Source organism: Macrotis lagotis, chromosome X (assembly GCF_037893015.1).
Source record: "Macrotis lagotis isolate mMagLag1 chromosome X, bilby.v1.9.chrom.fasta, whole genome shotgun sequence".
In the NCBI taxonomy this organism is placed as follows: domain Eukaryota; kingdom Metazoa; phylum Chordata; class Mammalia; order Peramelemorphia; family Peramelidae; genus Macrotis; species Macrotis lagotis.
This window is the reverse complement of record NC_133666.1, coordinates 290220557-290236423: the sequence shown is the minus strand read 5'-3', so window position 1 is coordinate 290236423 and position 15867 is coordinate 290220557. Positions and strand designations below refer to the sequence as shown.

The 15867-nt window shown below is 40.0% G+C and overlaps 1 protein-coding gene and 1 pseudogene across 1 annotated transcript in view; one reads left to right on the top strand and one right to left on the bottom strand.

The window, feature by feature from the left end:
* Positions 1-14255, bottom strand: part of ADAMTS12 (ADAM metallopeptidase with thrombospondin type 1 motif 12) — a 534583-nt gene extending 520328 nt beyond the window's left edge. The window contains exons 1-2 of the mRNA XM_074208421.1: positions 13844-14255; positions 636-1006 (exon numbers count right to left, since the gene is read on the bottom strand). Coding sequence (XP_074064522.1) covers positions 636-1006; positions 13844-13970 — 498 coding nt within the window. The 5' untranslated portion in view covers positions 13971-14255. The remainder of the gene's footprint in view (positions 1-635; positions 1007-13843) is intronic.
* Positions 1951-3051, top strand: LOC141503222 (large ribosomal subunit protein uL22m pseudogene; annotated as a pseudogene).
* Positions 14256-15867: the final 1612 nt, after the last annotated feature.

Sequence of the window (15867 nt, the reverse complement as noted above, 5' to 3'; positions counted from 1 at the left end):
AAGTCTGAAAACGTGGGATGCCTTACCAACTTTTCACTTGTGTATGGATCTTATTTCTCATACTACATTTGGAGATACTTGAGGACAATTACCCTCTTGTCATCTTAAGAATCCCCTCAAATTTAGCACTGTGGTCCAGTGTTCATATTTACATGTGCACACACCCACAAAAAAGGTGAAACCTATTGACCCATAAAATGCAAAAATTCATAACTAAGAGATGAGCAGCCACACCAGATGGGTGCTGCTGGAGATGAGCTGCTCTAATTGGAATTAACTTCGGCTCTCTGGACCCCACCTACTCTGATTACCTTCCTAGTCACTGAATTTCTCTGAGACTTTAACCTATTTTGTTGGCATCCTTCCTGTTCATCATAGTTCTAGATTACATATTTGGTTTTCCTATAGGTCTACCTAAGTTCCACTTCCTGACTTTGTCTTACAACTGTCTCTGTGGGCAATTCTTCCAGATGCCACCATCTCTTCTGCCCAGAGGACTCTGAGTTGGTGGTCATCTCATCCTGGTGGCCATAAAAATGGACACTCAATGCAAAAATTTGTTGAGTAAATGGTCATAGGAACCAGTAACAAATAACAAATGGTGCAAGGTAAAGGCTGAAGGTACAAGGGCTTACCAGTCCCTTGCAGGCACTAAGGGCTGCAGTGCCATCTCCAACTCCGGATTGTAGGACTGTACCATGGAAGTGACAGGAAGAGCTTGAATGGGATTCCATATGAGCACCTGTGAGGTTTCCATAACGTCTCTCCAGAATGTAATTGTCAAAAAGAAAGTCTCGATTGACTGTCAAATTAAAGAACAGGTCCTTGTCCTCATAAGTAATTTGATAATATACCCGCTCATCTTGGTGCTCCAGATCTCTTCTCTTCCTTGCACTTCCTCTGCTAGGGGCATAATGATGCAATGCAAGGGATACAAAATGTCCAGTCGCATTTACCTTGACAGGGTCCACCACATGATACTCTGGCAAAGTCTTGATGAAGTGTTCTGCAAGAAAAAAAAGGAAGAACACAAAATAAAATTGATAGAGATGGAAATTATTACTGATTCTATGGTTAGATAGGAACTGGACACATGATTTCATTGCTATAGGCAATTCCCATGTGGATTCCTCTATCAACTGAAATTCCCAGTTTCAGGAAAGTTGCTTGGGAACATTCAGTGATTAAGAGATACATATTCAGACTTTATATCAAAGGAGAAATCTGAACCAGATATTTCTGGTTTCAAGGTTTCCTTGTCATCCATTGTATCATTACTTTAGCATGGAAAATTAATGAGTGAATTAATGGAAAAGTATTAAGCATTTATTAGATATAAAGCGCTGTGCTAAGAACAAGATATACAAAGAGAAAAGCAAGTCAGTCCCTTTTCTCCAGGAGTTCACATTTCTAATTGGAGTGGGGGGGGAGGTGTTAGCAGGGAAGAAATAATAATCAGAGGTTTCAACTACAAATAAGATGGAAAGCCCTCATGGTCCTCAGGGTGCAATTGGTAATGCCTCTTCTTCCAAAATTTTCCTGGAGGATCCATACCCAATCCTGATAATTGAACCATTTGATAATGCCAATGACTTTGGTGGTGAAAACGTCTTGGCTAGGTCTTGAATAGCTGTGGCTACTTCTATAAGAAGGTCTGAATGTCACATCTCCCTCTCCCTGCATTTGTGACTTGAAGATTAAGGTCCTTCCCAATCTTTTGGTTGGTTTTGCCATGTAAGAACTACCAACTTCCATCATAAGTCAAACAAAACTGGCTTTCAGTCCCTGATGCAGTCTTGATACCATGAAGCAGGGGGCAAAGTTAACATGCTCCAGAAAGGAAAATTAACAAGCAATGCCAGGTGGAAAGGATTGAGATCCACCATTCCTCAGACAAACATCATGATGAATGGAGGCTTCAATAATAACAATCAAAAAGTCATTTGAAAGTCTCCCCTTAAAACAGATTTGGCCAGAGTACAAGAGTGATATGCCTCACTCCCTGGAAGGTATGAAATAATAACTGTAAATACCAAAGAAAGAGGTCCAAGACTTTCCAAATTATGCCTTCCTCTCTTTCCCTATTACTATCCCAAGAGCTTCCATCTTCTATCCCTTATTCCATTTACCAGGTAGATATTCTAGCCCACATGTATTACTTACTTTAACACAAGTACTTTTGTCTGACATGAAGTTCTAATTCACTTGCCTATTATTCTGCAGACAAGAACTGCATCCAAATGGAATTGCTTTCTGTTCTCTAGCCTCAGTACTTTTGCACATAATAACCACTGTGACTAGAAATGTCCTCCTTCTGTCTTGTTTACCTAATACATTAACTCATAACTCAAATACCACCTCCTCCACAAATCTTCTCTTGTTTCCCCCAATTAATAATGACCTTCTCAAAGATGGCGACTCTCTTGTTGAGAGACTTAGGTTTGGTTTGTCTGAAGAGTCTGAGGAGTGGCAAGGCATATGGTTTAGGGTTGCTTTCATCACAAAATGTTTTGCCTTTATCACATGTTCACACAAGTGCTTCCCTTGATATCTCAAGAAAATGGGAGAAGAAAAATAAAATAATTTATCCTCCACAGCTTCCAAGAGATCCTTGGAGACCTGCAGAAATATATCACTGTTGAAGACAAATAAAATACAGCAAAGACAAGATGTGGTACTTAGCAAAATTGATAAGAGGAATGTCCACTGACCAGGCCTTGGCTCAAATGGAGTTCAATGATAAGAAGGGGGCAAAAATAATCAAAGAGGTTCTCTTAGAGGCACAAGACATGGCAGTGAAAGATCACAATGTAGAGTTCAGATCCAATTTGCACATAGCTGAATCCACCTCTGGACAAGGCCAGTGCCTGAAATACATTCGCTACCATGGCCGAGGTTTCCAAGGCATTATGGAGAAAATTTTTGTGAAAATTTTGTGAAACTGGTAAAAGGACTCCCTCCTCCTGAGCAGCCAAAGACAAGCTATGTCCATGCTAAGGAGTATGTTGAGCAGCTTTGGAATCAAACCATCATTCATTCGTTGTGATGAAATCAAACCCCCATTGTGTATATTTTCCACCTTTTTCTCAAAAACGTAAATAAAAAAACAAAGACAAAAAAAGACCTCCCCAGTCTTGTGTAATATTTCCTTTTGAACCTTTCTAATGCTCTCATCTTTGTATTATTACACATTGCAGCTATTTCTCTGTGTCAAACATTCCCCTACTAAGTTGGAAGCTTCCTCAAGGTTGGGACTCAAATATTCATAACTTTTTATCAGGAAGTATAGAAGGGCAAATAGAGCACTGGTCCTAATGTAAAGAAGACAGAGATTCCAAACCCACCTCTGACATGCATTACACCTTTATGATCATGGGCAAATTACTTCATCTCTCTGAGTCCCAATATTTGTAAAAGGTGGATAATAATTCTACAGTGTCTACCTTACTTAATGTTGCTAAGAACAGTTAGTCACCATATTTTCCAGAGCATGCAGGGAGCCCTGAATGTATCAAGGATGAAGCCCCCCCTTCACCCCACCTTTCCCTTCTCTTGACATAATTTATTGTTTGCATCCCGAACTGAAAATTCTGTGCATCCTTGGGAGTCAAAACTTGAGATAATGTAGAATATAATCATAGTCTAGCAGTTCCCAAGGAAAAAGAAAATTACTTGCCTTTATTTTGCTCCTTCATTTTGGAAGGTGGTTTTGTCTTTTTTCTCATCTTTTACAGCACTCTTCTACTTCCTATGTCACATCCCTTTAGGTAGAGATTTCTTGGACCTCCTCCTTCCTTTGTCCTACACTGTTATAAAAATGCAACCTTCTGCATAGATTGTGAATATTTTGGGTTCCACATACATGCTCATTTCTCTTGTGTTAGAATAAGTTTAATGAAATTGTGACTACCCGTTGACATTTTTATAGTTCAAATGAAACCATGCAAGCAAAATGTTTTGTAGACTTTGGAGTATATAACAAATGGAAGTACTATTCAAATTTCTAGAACTCCTTAGGTATTCATCCTTGTACTGGCTATGCTACAGGGAAGAAAGGCATCCTTGACACATTCAGGGCTCCCTGCATGCTCCCCTGAAGGAATTACTCAGTCTAAGGCAACAGATATATACCCATAATTCAGGGCTGTCCAAAATGCAACCCACCTGTGGGTTTACTAAATGCTTTAGTAAATGAAGCTGAGTTACTGCAGAACTCTCACTAAAATGGCAAATCGAAATATATTATCTATTCTTTACATAAACACTTTTATAGTAAGGTTAGACAGCCCTGCCATAGATTATAATTAGGATGATAAAGAATTTTTAAAAATAGATTATATAGGATTGATTTAAAATCAATGATTCATTCAACAAAATACTAGGTATATACTGAATGCAGAACACATTTTAGACATTGGGGGAGATGAAAGGGTAAAGACAAGATGTCTAGCCTATAGAATTTAGTGGGAGAAGGGGGGAAGGGAGAGTTGACCCAAGAACAAGGTAACTATAACAAATCATTTACAGGTAATTTTATATGGTATTATTGTGTTTTCGAGAGGTATAAGGTGCTAAGTGAGATCAGAAGTGGAGGTCATTACAGACCAGGGAAAGCTAGAAAGGTTTCCTGGAGAAATCAAGAGTCAATGCTATATGATCTCGAAAAAGGAAGAATTCAGTGCTGAAGTGGTTTCCCATACAGGTGAGACTTGAGAGGCTTTTAAGTAACATGCAAGAAGTTATTTTCGATTGAATGATAGCAAAAACTTCATTCAAATGAGGAAAGCATAAAGGAAATGTGGACAGGAATGGAGTAATTGAAGGAAAGTTTACCTATTTTTTGCAAAAAAGAACAGAGACAAAACCACAGACTAAGCAATCTCTTCTCAGATCAGGTCAGGCTCCTAACACCTGAACTGTCTCCTGACTCTGTGTCAAACACAACCAACATGAGGTTTGATTGAACCAGATTAAAATATAACTGAAAAATATTTAACAAAATAAATAAAAATACAATAAAACATTATAGCACTACATTTTAAAACTAAGTCAATATGCTGAAGCACACAAGAATCCTTACGTGTGGCTACTTTGATTACAGAACTGGGCCTGGAGTCAGGAAATTGTTCAGTTGTTTTTCCATCACATCCAACTCTTCATGAACCCATTTGGTATTTTCTTGGCAAAGATACCAAAATGCTTTGCCATTTCCTTCTCCTGTTCATTTTATTGAGAAAAACAGAGTTAACTGACTTGCCCAGGGTCACACAGCTGGTATATGAAGCCATATTTGATCTCATGTCTTCCTGACTCCAGGTCTGATGTAATTGTACCGTCAGGATGATCTCATGTAACCAAAGGTGACCTCAGGCAATTATAAACTCTGTGACCCTCAACAAGTCACTTCTTGCTTCAGCTTCCTTATCTGCAAAATGGGGATAATAATATCATCTACCTCCCAGGATTGTTTTGAGGATCAAATCAAATGATCATTGTAAAAGCATCTGACAAACAGATAACTGCTATATAAATGTTAGTCATTATTGCTATTATTCTGTATGAATAAGTGGCCTTGTTTCCCCTTTGAGTTTGGCCCTAGAGCAGCACTGTTATAAGAGAGAAGAAAAGAATTCTGGTTCTGAGTTAGAAGACTGGGGACTGAGAACCCACCCTAGCCAAGAGACACTCCAAAGAGAAGCACAGGGGAAACATTGGAGGTTTTGGAATATCCAAATCCCAATTTTGCTATTTCTTATCCAAATTTGGGCAAATCACTTAAAAATTCAGTTGCCTTATTTATAATAACAATAATTATTTTCAAAGTGGGTGGAGCACCAGCTCTGTGAAGTCAGGAAGAACCTGAATTCAAATTCGGTCTTCAAACATTTACTAGCTATGTGACCCTGGGCAAATCACTTAACCCCGATTGTCTCATATCCATGGCCATCTCCAGTTGTCCTGATTCATATCTGGCCACTGGACCTGGATGGCTCTGGAGGAGAAAGTAAGGCTGGTGACTTAGCACAGACTCACTTCATTCAAATCCAATTCATGTGCTTGTCATGGCATCAGCAACCTGATGTCATGGTCTTCTTCAAGACAAATGTCATCAGCATCAGTATCAATAATAATAACAAAACAACTTTCATTTTGCAAGGTCTGAAAAAGCCTTTACATAATTCATCATATTGGAATCTTATAAACCTGTAGAAAGTGATAACATTATTATTTCCATTTCAGAAGTAAGGAAATGAAGACTTGAAGAATTTAAGTGAACTTACCCATGACCATACAGCAAGTAAGTCTTAGAGACAGAATTTGAACACAAGTCTGAGTATATATATATACATATATATATATATATGTATATATATATATAAAGTTCTCGCTCACTATGGCAAATAATACTTGTTTAGTTCAAAGAAGAAGAATCTGATGAAATAGCACTTTACCACCATTGCCTCTATTTATAAAAATAAAAGAGCAGAAGGATGGATTAAGTGGTTATCAGGTTCCTTACAGAACTAAGTCCTACCTTATTACTGTCCTAAACCTCCATATTAGCACTAGGATATGTAGGTAGGTATTGAATAATTACTTGTTACAGTAACCTAAAATTGACTTGGAAAGCTTGTCAAGGTCATAGAAAGCTGGGCTAAAGAGCCAATCAATGGGGAGTCCTTGAAGGCAATCCAAGAGGATGCTGTGATGAAAATTCTCTTGATCTCTCTATATTTGAAATCAGCGCTATTAAAGCAGTTCATATTTATTTCTAAAAATCAAATTCTCTCAGATTTTCCATGTAGGAGGAGTCATTAACATTTATGGAACTTTCATTCAAGGAGAAAGACTATAGGTGGGTCAGATTAGGTTGATGTTACCTTAGAGCCTCAGAGGACAAGACTCCATGTCTTTGCTACATAGCAATAAAATGGCAAAAATGTGTTTAGTGTGGGACTCTCTTAGAAAAGACCTGCCATGGAATTAAGAGTGAGTTTTGACTAATGAAAAACTATTCCCTACCTCATTCAATGGTCTCACCTGTTGCTTAAAAAATAAACTAAAACACAAGTCAATTCCAGGTATTAGCCAGATTTTTGACTGTAACTCTTCGAATAAGTCATTTGGTTTAATCAATCAATCAACCAACAAATACTTTAAGTAACAAGCACTATGTTAGTTATTAGAGATATACAAATACAAAAGGATATATAGTTCCTGTCCTCAAGAAAAATTACATTCCATCAGGCAAGACAACATATAAATAAGATGCATGTCTTTACTACATATATATGTAGATAATAATATGTAGAGTATTATATTATTAGTATTATATATAATGACTTGTTAGATGTAGTATAGGTACTTATATAGAAATTTCACAGAGAGAGACTTTAATATCTAGTGAAATGAAGGAAAAACTCCATGCAGATTGTATCCTTTAAAGGAATCTAGGGATTCTAAGAGGCAGTACTTATTCCAAGGGCAGGAACATTCATGAGGCATAGAGATAATAGATGGAATATCCTGTGTAAGGAACAGAATGGCAGCTAGCTTGGTTATACTGTAGAATGTATGAGAGTGAGTAATAATCTCTAAAATGAGTCTGGAAAGGTAGGTTGGAGACAGGTAGTGCAAGGCTTTGAATATCAGAGTTTTCCCTATCTGATAACTAGAGGAAATAGGCAAGAGCCATAATATTTATTGAGCAGGACAGAAACATGATCAATACTATACATTGAGAAAATCAAGGGGCAACTAGGTAGCACAGTGGATAGAGCACCGGCCCTGGAGTCAGGAGTACCGGAGTTCAAATCCAACCTTAGACACTCAATAATTACCTAGCTGTGTGACCTTGGGCAAGCCACTTAACCCCATTTGCCTTGCAAAAAAAAAAAAGAAAAAGAAAATCACTCTGGCAGCTGTGGAAGAGGGATATGAGAAGGAAAAAAACTGGAAGGAAGGAGGTCTATTATCCAGGTGAGAGACTGAATTAGGATGGAGCAAGGGGAAGTGTTAACTTCAGAAACTCCTGTGATGATGATGTTCATCTTTGTTCTTGAAAAAGCCATGACATCAGAGAGGTGAGGCCATAAAATGTACTTGAATTTATTTGAGTGAGGGGGAAACAGCCTCACTTTCTCCTCCAGAACATCTGGGTCCAGTGGTCAGATATAGATCAGGATGACTAGAGATGACCCTGGATGTGAGGCAGTGAGGGTTAAGTGATTTGCCCAAGGGCAAACAGCTAGTGTCACTTAAGACCATATATGAACTCAGGCCCTCTTGATTCCAGAGTTGGTGCTCTATCCATTGAGATTATATGAAGGAAGTATGAAGATTGAAAGTAAGAAAAAATGAACAATTGAGTTTGAGTGACTAGAAGGTTAGTGATGCTCTCAATAGAAATAGGAACATTCAGAAGTGAGATGAATTTGGGAGGAAAAATTAAGTGTTGTGTTTTGGGTATGTCTGATTTGAGATTCCTGGGTCAACCAGTTTGAAAAGTCCAATGAGAAGTTAATAATGGAGAACCATAGCTTGAGAGAGACCAGGATTGGAGCTCTAGATCTAGGAATAATTTGCATAGCAATTATAATCAATGGAAACTTTAAGGTCACCAAGAAGGAGAACACAGAAGAGAAGACAACCCAGGAAAAGGTTTTTGTCTGACAACAACCTGGATTAGATTGACCTTAAGCATTCTGTTTAACTCATTAGTTTAGCTATATTCACCTATAAAAATGAAGGTAAAAGATATCTGACAAAGTGAGAACATAAGGGATGTGGGATATTTGAATAATTTTCAATGAGATAAATTTTCTCCTGCTTTGCTTTAAAGGAAGAACATAAAAGAGAATAATGAATGCAAGACTGTTATTGTATATTATAGCTATCTATAATAATGAAAATCATTATATATTATAGTTATTTATTCAGGTTATGTTTTCTTACTATACTGTGAGTTCTGTGAATGATAGAACTACATATCAAAATTATGTATGTCATTTGGCACCTCACAGTGTATTGGAGGCATTTAAGCTAGGAGGCATGGGGTTTTGAGGGGAGGGAGGAGTTGGGAGGAAATAATCCCCATTTTTAAATTTTTTACTAATTCAGTTTAGCAATAGCTGTACAACTTAGCATCATAAAAAGTTGCCTGGGAACACTGAGAAATTAAGAAACTTGCTTTGGATCACACAATCTAGACATCTCAGAAGCAGGATTTGAACCTGTCATTCCTTCCTTGATGTCAGTTCTCTCCCCATTATGCCAAGCTGCCTCAAAATTGAAAGCATACTTAGTGAATATTTGCTGATTTAGACTGCATTTTGATCAATTTCACAGAAAAAAAATTAGAATCGGTAGGGAAGAGCAAATGACCTAGTCCAAACCCTGTACTTTACACAAAAGGAAACAAAGACTAGAAGTCTAAATGACCAATTTAAGAGGAAAATACAGTACAATGCAAGATTCCTGTATTTGGAATCAAAGATTCTAGATTCAGATCCCAGTATTTCCACCTCCTGCCTCTGTGACACTTGGCAAGTCTGTTAACCCCTCTGGACCTTAGCTTCCTCCCCTATAAACTAAGGGGTTGCAAATAGACAAATCTCCTCCATCTGTAAATCTATGCTCTTAAATCTATTATTTTGCAGGAGAATATAAGTAGGAGAATTTTCAGAGGAAGGAAATCAGAATTGGGAAGGAGCTTATGGCTATATCATTTGAGCATTGTCTGGAAGAAGTGGGGATGTTTAGCCTGGTGATTAGAAGACTCAAGAGTCCACCTTAACTATGTTGAAGTATTTCAAGGCCTGTCATGTGGAAATGCAATTAGTTTTGCTCTATTTGTCCCCAGAGGACAGAACTAGAAATAACAAAGAAAAAGAAAAAGAAATCTTCCTTATATTTAGAACAGCTGGTATCCTTTATTCTTAAAGAAGACCATGATATCAGGAAGGTGATGCCATGACAAGCACATGAATTGGATCTGAGTAGGGGAGACTGTGCTAAGTCATCAGCCTCACTTTCTCCTCCAGAGCCATCTCAGTACTGTGGGCAGATTTGAATCAGATGGTCTTGGATGTGAGGCAATCAGGGTTAAGTGACTTGCCAAAGATCAGATAGCAGAGGCTGGATTTTGAACCCAGATCCTCCCAATTCCATGGATAATGCTTTAATCCACTGTGCCACCTAACTGCCCCACATTTAGAACTATTCCAAATTTGAATGGGGTACCTCGGGAGATAGTGGATTTCCCCTCATTAAAGGTTTTCAAACAGATGATCACTCTTAGACATTTTCATAGTAGAGGTTCCTTCTAAATCAAAGTTCCTATGATTCTGGGACTTGCCCAAGGTTACACAAGCATTTTTTGGTAGAACCTGGTTTAGAACCCATCTCTCCTGACTTTCCATCCAATTGTTTTCCCATAACACCTTGGTTTGTTATATCTTTACTAAAGGCCATCCTCAACCAGAGTTGATCCTATGAGTAACTGGAGATGACCAACCACTACAAGCTCTCATTTAGCTCCAAACATAACAAATGCCTAAACTCAAGAAATGGCAGCAACCAGAGCAGCAGGTATATGGAGAGTTCATGAATTCTTAAGAGCCAATATCCAGTTCTGGAGAAACATACTGTCTTTGTCTCAAGTTCTCAACTATTCATTCGCATAAGAGAGGGACCATGTGGCCAAACAGTAGCAGTTCTTAATCCTCATTCTAGAGAAACAGTTCCTGAGCAGCAATTGTATCTTAGTTACCTGTCTATCAAGCCCAAGTCTAAAATTTCTGCAACCCAGCTCTCATTGAGAAATGAAAGAGTTCCTACTCTCTAGTAACCTCAAATACAAGCATCCAGATTTAGTAGAGAGGAGGAAGTACCTTGGTAGAACCTAAATAATGGAGACAGAAGGGAATACTGAAATATAGATTTCTAAAGATAGAATGAGGATTTTCTGAACATCAGAAAATCATTCACTGGGCCCCTGGCCAATGAAGGACTGACATAAACGTAATTGATACTCTAATTAATTCCATACTTGTTTCCCTTCCAAGAGGAGTTCAAGCCTCAGAGCAATAATTGCTATAAGGCTAGCTAGATGCCTAGATAAGTCTCTGGGTTAAAAATGAGATTACTATCACCAAAGGAAAGACTACAACCACTCCTATCAACTTGAAGTTTGTTCTGAAATCCAAAAACACAGCTGGTGGACTATATGGCCCTGGAAGACAGGGGTATTTGCTGGAGAAGGAAGAAAACTGTAATTGATTATTAATGAACTATTATGCGGCATTTGTTTCATTTTTGTATTTTCTGTGCTATGGGATAAAAGTTATAGGGCAGCTAGGTGGTATAGTGGATAGAGTACCAGTCCTGCAATCAAGAGGACCTTAGTTCAAATCCAGTATCAGATACAGATACATAATAATTGCCTAGCTGTGTGACCTTGAGCAAGTCACAACCCCACTGCCTTGTAAAAACTAAAAAAAAAATTAAATGAGTATATATTTGTTGTAGAAAAAGGGGAGATGCTGAGAGTCTAATTTTCTAGTAACAGCTTAGATTAATACATTAGATTTGCTAATTTTCAAACTGTAAAGCTGAAACCGTGCTCTGAGAAAGGATATAGTATTAGAATCTATCCAGACCTACCCTAACGAAGCCAAATTCAACTGGCAAACTAGAACTGCTAGCCAAGATAGCCAAAAATGACTATCTTAATGTCCTTGGAGTAGGTGATCAGAGTTAAAAAGATCTTAGATTTGGAAAAACAAAACTCTACTTCACAATCTTAACTAAGGTCAGTCAACTGCTGCACATTTAATAAGAGAATGATAGAATTGTGCTAAGAATATTAGATTTAACTGGTCCGAATATGCCCAAGACTTGGAAAATATGTTCCTTTGCACTTAAAATAAAATTTAATTAATTCATTAAATTGACCAAGAAATAAACCTGTATGTGAAAGTAATGGCACAGAAGAGCACAATATAATCACCTTTTTTTCCTCCAATAGACTCAAAGAAGTTCATAAATACTGTCCAAAATCGAATTCTCTCTACATCGCTACAAGGAAGTTTATTCCCTTAGTCCCATTTTACAGGGGGATTAAAAAGAGCTATTATATCCAACTTATACAAAAAGACTTAGTACTGTTATTGGTAGTAGCTGTACCTGTTTAAACATTGTTTTAAGGTTTGGAAACGGGATATGAGGCAAAGCTGGAATCTAACCCTAAGGGGGGGATGTGCCTGTGAACCAAATCTTATCCAAATGTCATGGGAAACACTTTCTGAATTTTTTTGTGTTGCTGCAATGCAAAAACTGTTCAAAAAACAGCTAATGTTGCTATTTTAAACCTGGAGTAGGAGATGGGTATCTTGACTATTTTCAAGACAAGAGGTTTGTTGACTGACTACATCTCTGCCCCTGTATGTAGGGGCCGATTCCTAGTAAAGTTGGGAGTTTTGCGGCTAATCCTTCTTAAAACCAAAGCAGATGAATCCTCCAGCTGTGTTTGAACTTTCGGAGGTAGGCCAGGGCAATCTTTCCGGAAATTCTAAATGAAGACAGACGAGCCGGCACTTCATCAAAGTGCCTTACCCAGGCTGCCTCCAGAATAGGACATCTGGAAGTTTAGAAGTTAGCAGAGCCGAAGCTCCTTCTGTGTGATCTGTTACTTATCACTAAGCAGGCATGGACACCCTCTAGACCTCCGAGGCAAGTTGCAAGCCCAGGGAAATGCAGAAGGAAAAGCTCCATACCAGCTGATGCAGTGTCCTTTACACTTTTTATCCACACCTAATACTTCAGTGTCAGGAAACATCGAGGGCAAAAAGTTTCTGAAAGGGACCAGCTGTCATAGGAAGGACAAAAGTGGGAGGACTGGGACAATGGGGAAAGGAATTTCTCTGAAGGGGCGGGGAGGTGAGAAGGAGGGGGTGGTGGGAGAGAGAGAGAGAGAGAGAGAGAGAGAGAGAGAGAGAGAGAGAGAGAGAGAGAAAGTGAGAGAGAGAGAGACAGAGAGACAGAGACAGAGACAGAGAGAGACAGAGAGAGAGAGAGTGAGAGAGAGAGAGACAGAGAGAGAGAGAAAGTGAGAGAGAGAGAGAGAGAGAGAGAGAGAGACAGAGAGAGAGAGAGAGAGAGAGAGAGAGAGAGAGAGAGAGAGAGAGAGAGAGAGAGAGAGAGAAAGAAACACTCATGCACACACGAGACCAGTTCTTTCCAGGAAAACAAAACACAGCCAGGCTTGCTCAGCAGGGGTGAGATTATATTTGGACTATCCGGACATCAATTTTGCAAAAGAAGTATCTGAGAGCTTCCCGGTGGATCATTCTCCGTGAAATTTCATGATTTTCCATATTCAGAATCTGAAGAATTTGAGTTTTGAATAATGTTGCATTCAAAGAAGTGGCAATAAAATAGAGAGCCGGGCTCTCAGATCGGCGATTTCTCAAGCATTACATTGGTGACGGCTTTACGGCAGGTTACCTCCAACCTTAGGTAGGCATTAAGGATCCCTTAGAGGCACAGCTCCGAAGTATCGTTGTTAACCCATCCACCCCAAAAAAGCTGCAGCCTGCCTTCCAACCCAGGGCCCGCGCTCCCCCTTCTCCCTCACGTTTTTTTTTAATGCAGTTAGATTGGATGGGGGTGGGGTGGGGGAGAGGGAGAGGGAGGGGAGGGGGAGAGAGAGAGAGAGAGAGAGAGAGAGAGAGAGAGAGAGAGAGAGAGAGAGAGAGAGAGACTTGAGGGGGAGTACCAACTGCCCAGCTTTCGTATTTCTAGGCACCATTATTTGCAGAAAAGACGGAGTAAAGTCACTAACCTTGCCTCTTGTCCGGAAAGGAAAACTCGCCTGGTTGAGGCTGTCTATCATTGCACAGCGCCTGAAAGTCAAGGACCTGGACCACAAGGAAAATGTTTCCGACCCAGCTCCTCGGGACCCATGGCATGATTTAGTTGTTGGGAAGACCGGGGAAAGAAGAAAGAAGCAAAAAAGAAATAAAAAGCTCTACTACTAAGTTTTGCACTTAGCTTAAGGGAAAAAGTCCGTGCATGTGGCTGGGCCGGATGAGGCCGAGGGACATGGCCCTGGAGTGATCGGGAAGTTGGTGCGAGTTGCAAAGAATGTCTTTTTTGCACAGAGAGGGGCCGGTTACCTTTCTAACCGCCCCCACTCAGGCCTCCCCCCACTCCCTCCCTGAAAGGGGAGTAATCAAGCCAACAGCGTCTGCTTTCTAAGGGGTGTGGGTTGGGTCACAGCAAGAGGGAGCCGCCCAGGGCCACCCGGCACCCCCGCCCTTGCAGTTATTTGCATGGCCCATAGTTTTGCCTCTGCATCTCTCCCTGGGGTTCCCCTCCCCCGAACTCCTTCAGTCCCGCCCAGGGGCTCTGGAGAAGCTGACGGATCCAAACCAAATAGGGGAGGCCAAGAGTTATCCAGGGCTGGAGGAAAAGGCGGGTTAAGGAGAGGTTAGGGTTCTACTGGGCAAGAAAGGACAGAAAAAAGAGAGCCCTCAGACTTAGATCTGGGGGTAACCCGGCAGATAAGCGTCGCTTTTTCCCCTGGAGGTCCCTAAGGCGTTATTCACACTCTCGCCCTTCTCACCCAGTCTGATTTTTCCCTTCTCAAACTGTCCCGGGTGGGCTGGAAATCCCCACATGACAGAGGAGTGGGCAGTTTTCTTTCAGCGACGCTTCACAAAGACTGCAGGGGATCAGACACAATGGAGACTAAAAGGCTACAGCTGTGAATAACAATTTTTAAAAAGAGTTGACCAGGAGGCTAAATGATTTGAACCAGGCTGAAATATCCCAGACACCTTTAGCTGTTTGCTGTTGCGCACCTGCAGAGCGCATGCCACTCACCTCCTGCTGAGTCCTGCCCGTAGTGGTTCTAGCTTGGAGACAGTCCGAGAAGTTAGCCAGATGGCTTAAATATACCAAGGAAATTCAATTCCTAAGGAGGAAGGGCTTTTGGAGCTCGGGCCACCTGGCTCCTGAAAGACTAACTCTAAACTCTGGAAGAGTCCGGGCTGACCTGAGCCACGGCAGGTCCTGCAACCTCCCGTTTGTATAATAGCCCAAGATATCCAGGTCATCTCCCACTCAAGGCAATAAGGTAGTAACTCAAGTTGATAATTACTTCCATTTAGATCTGGAAGACTAGAGGGATTTAACTGATCCAACCCGTCTAAGAAGGGGGAGCCTTTTAAGGGGAAGAAACCTTCTAAGGGGGAAAAGGAGGTTAGAAGGAATTCACTTGCCCCAAATTTTCACTGATAGCCGGAAAGCTAGATTACAAACAAGATCCTTTAAGTCCAAATTCTCAGTATTTTTCATTGTTTTTCCTAGAAGGTACCCTAGTAACAAGTGGATGTCATGAGACCTGTGACAAAAAAGGCAAGTGCTTTTGCTAATAAATTCTTAGCATTAGTGATAAAGGTATATATCATATTTCACAGAACTGTTAATATCAGCTTTCTCATCTGTAAAATGGGAGTAGTGTGTCCATATATGAGTATATACAAGCTTGTGTGGCATCTACATACATGCACATATACGTGCACAACTAAATAGCACAGTGTGGATAGAGTGCACAGCGGAGAAACAGGAAGTCTCATCTTCCTGAATTCACACCTATCTTGAGACACTTCCTAACTGTGTGACTCTGGGTAAGTCACTTAAGCCTGTTTGCCTCAGTTTCACATCTGTAACATGAGCTGGAGAATACTCCAGTATCTATGCCAAGGAAACCCCAGATGGGTTATGAAGAGTCAGATACCACTGAAAAAAGGCTGAACAACAAATACATGTGAGTGTATTACCATATTTCCCCATGTATAAGAC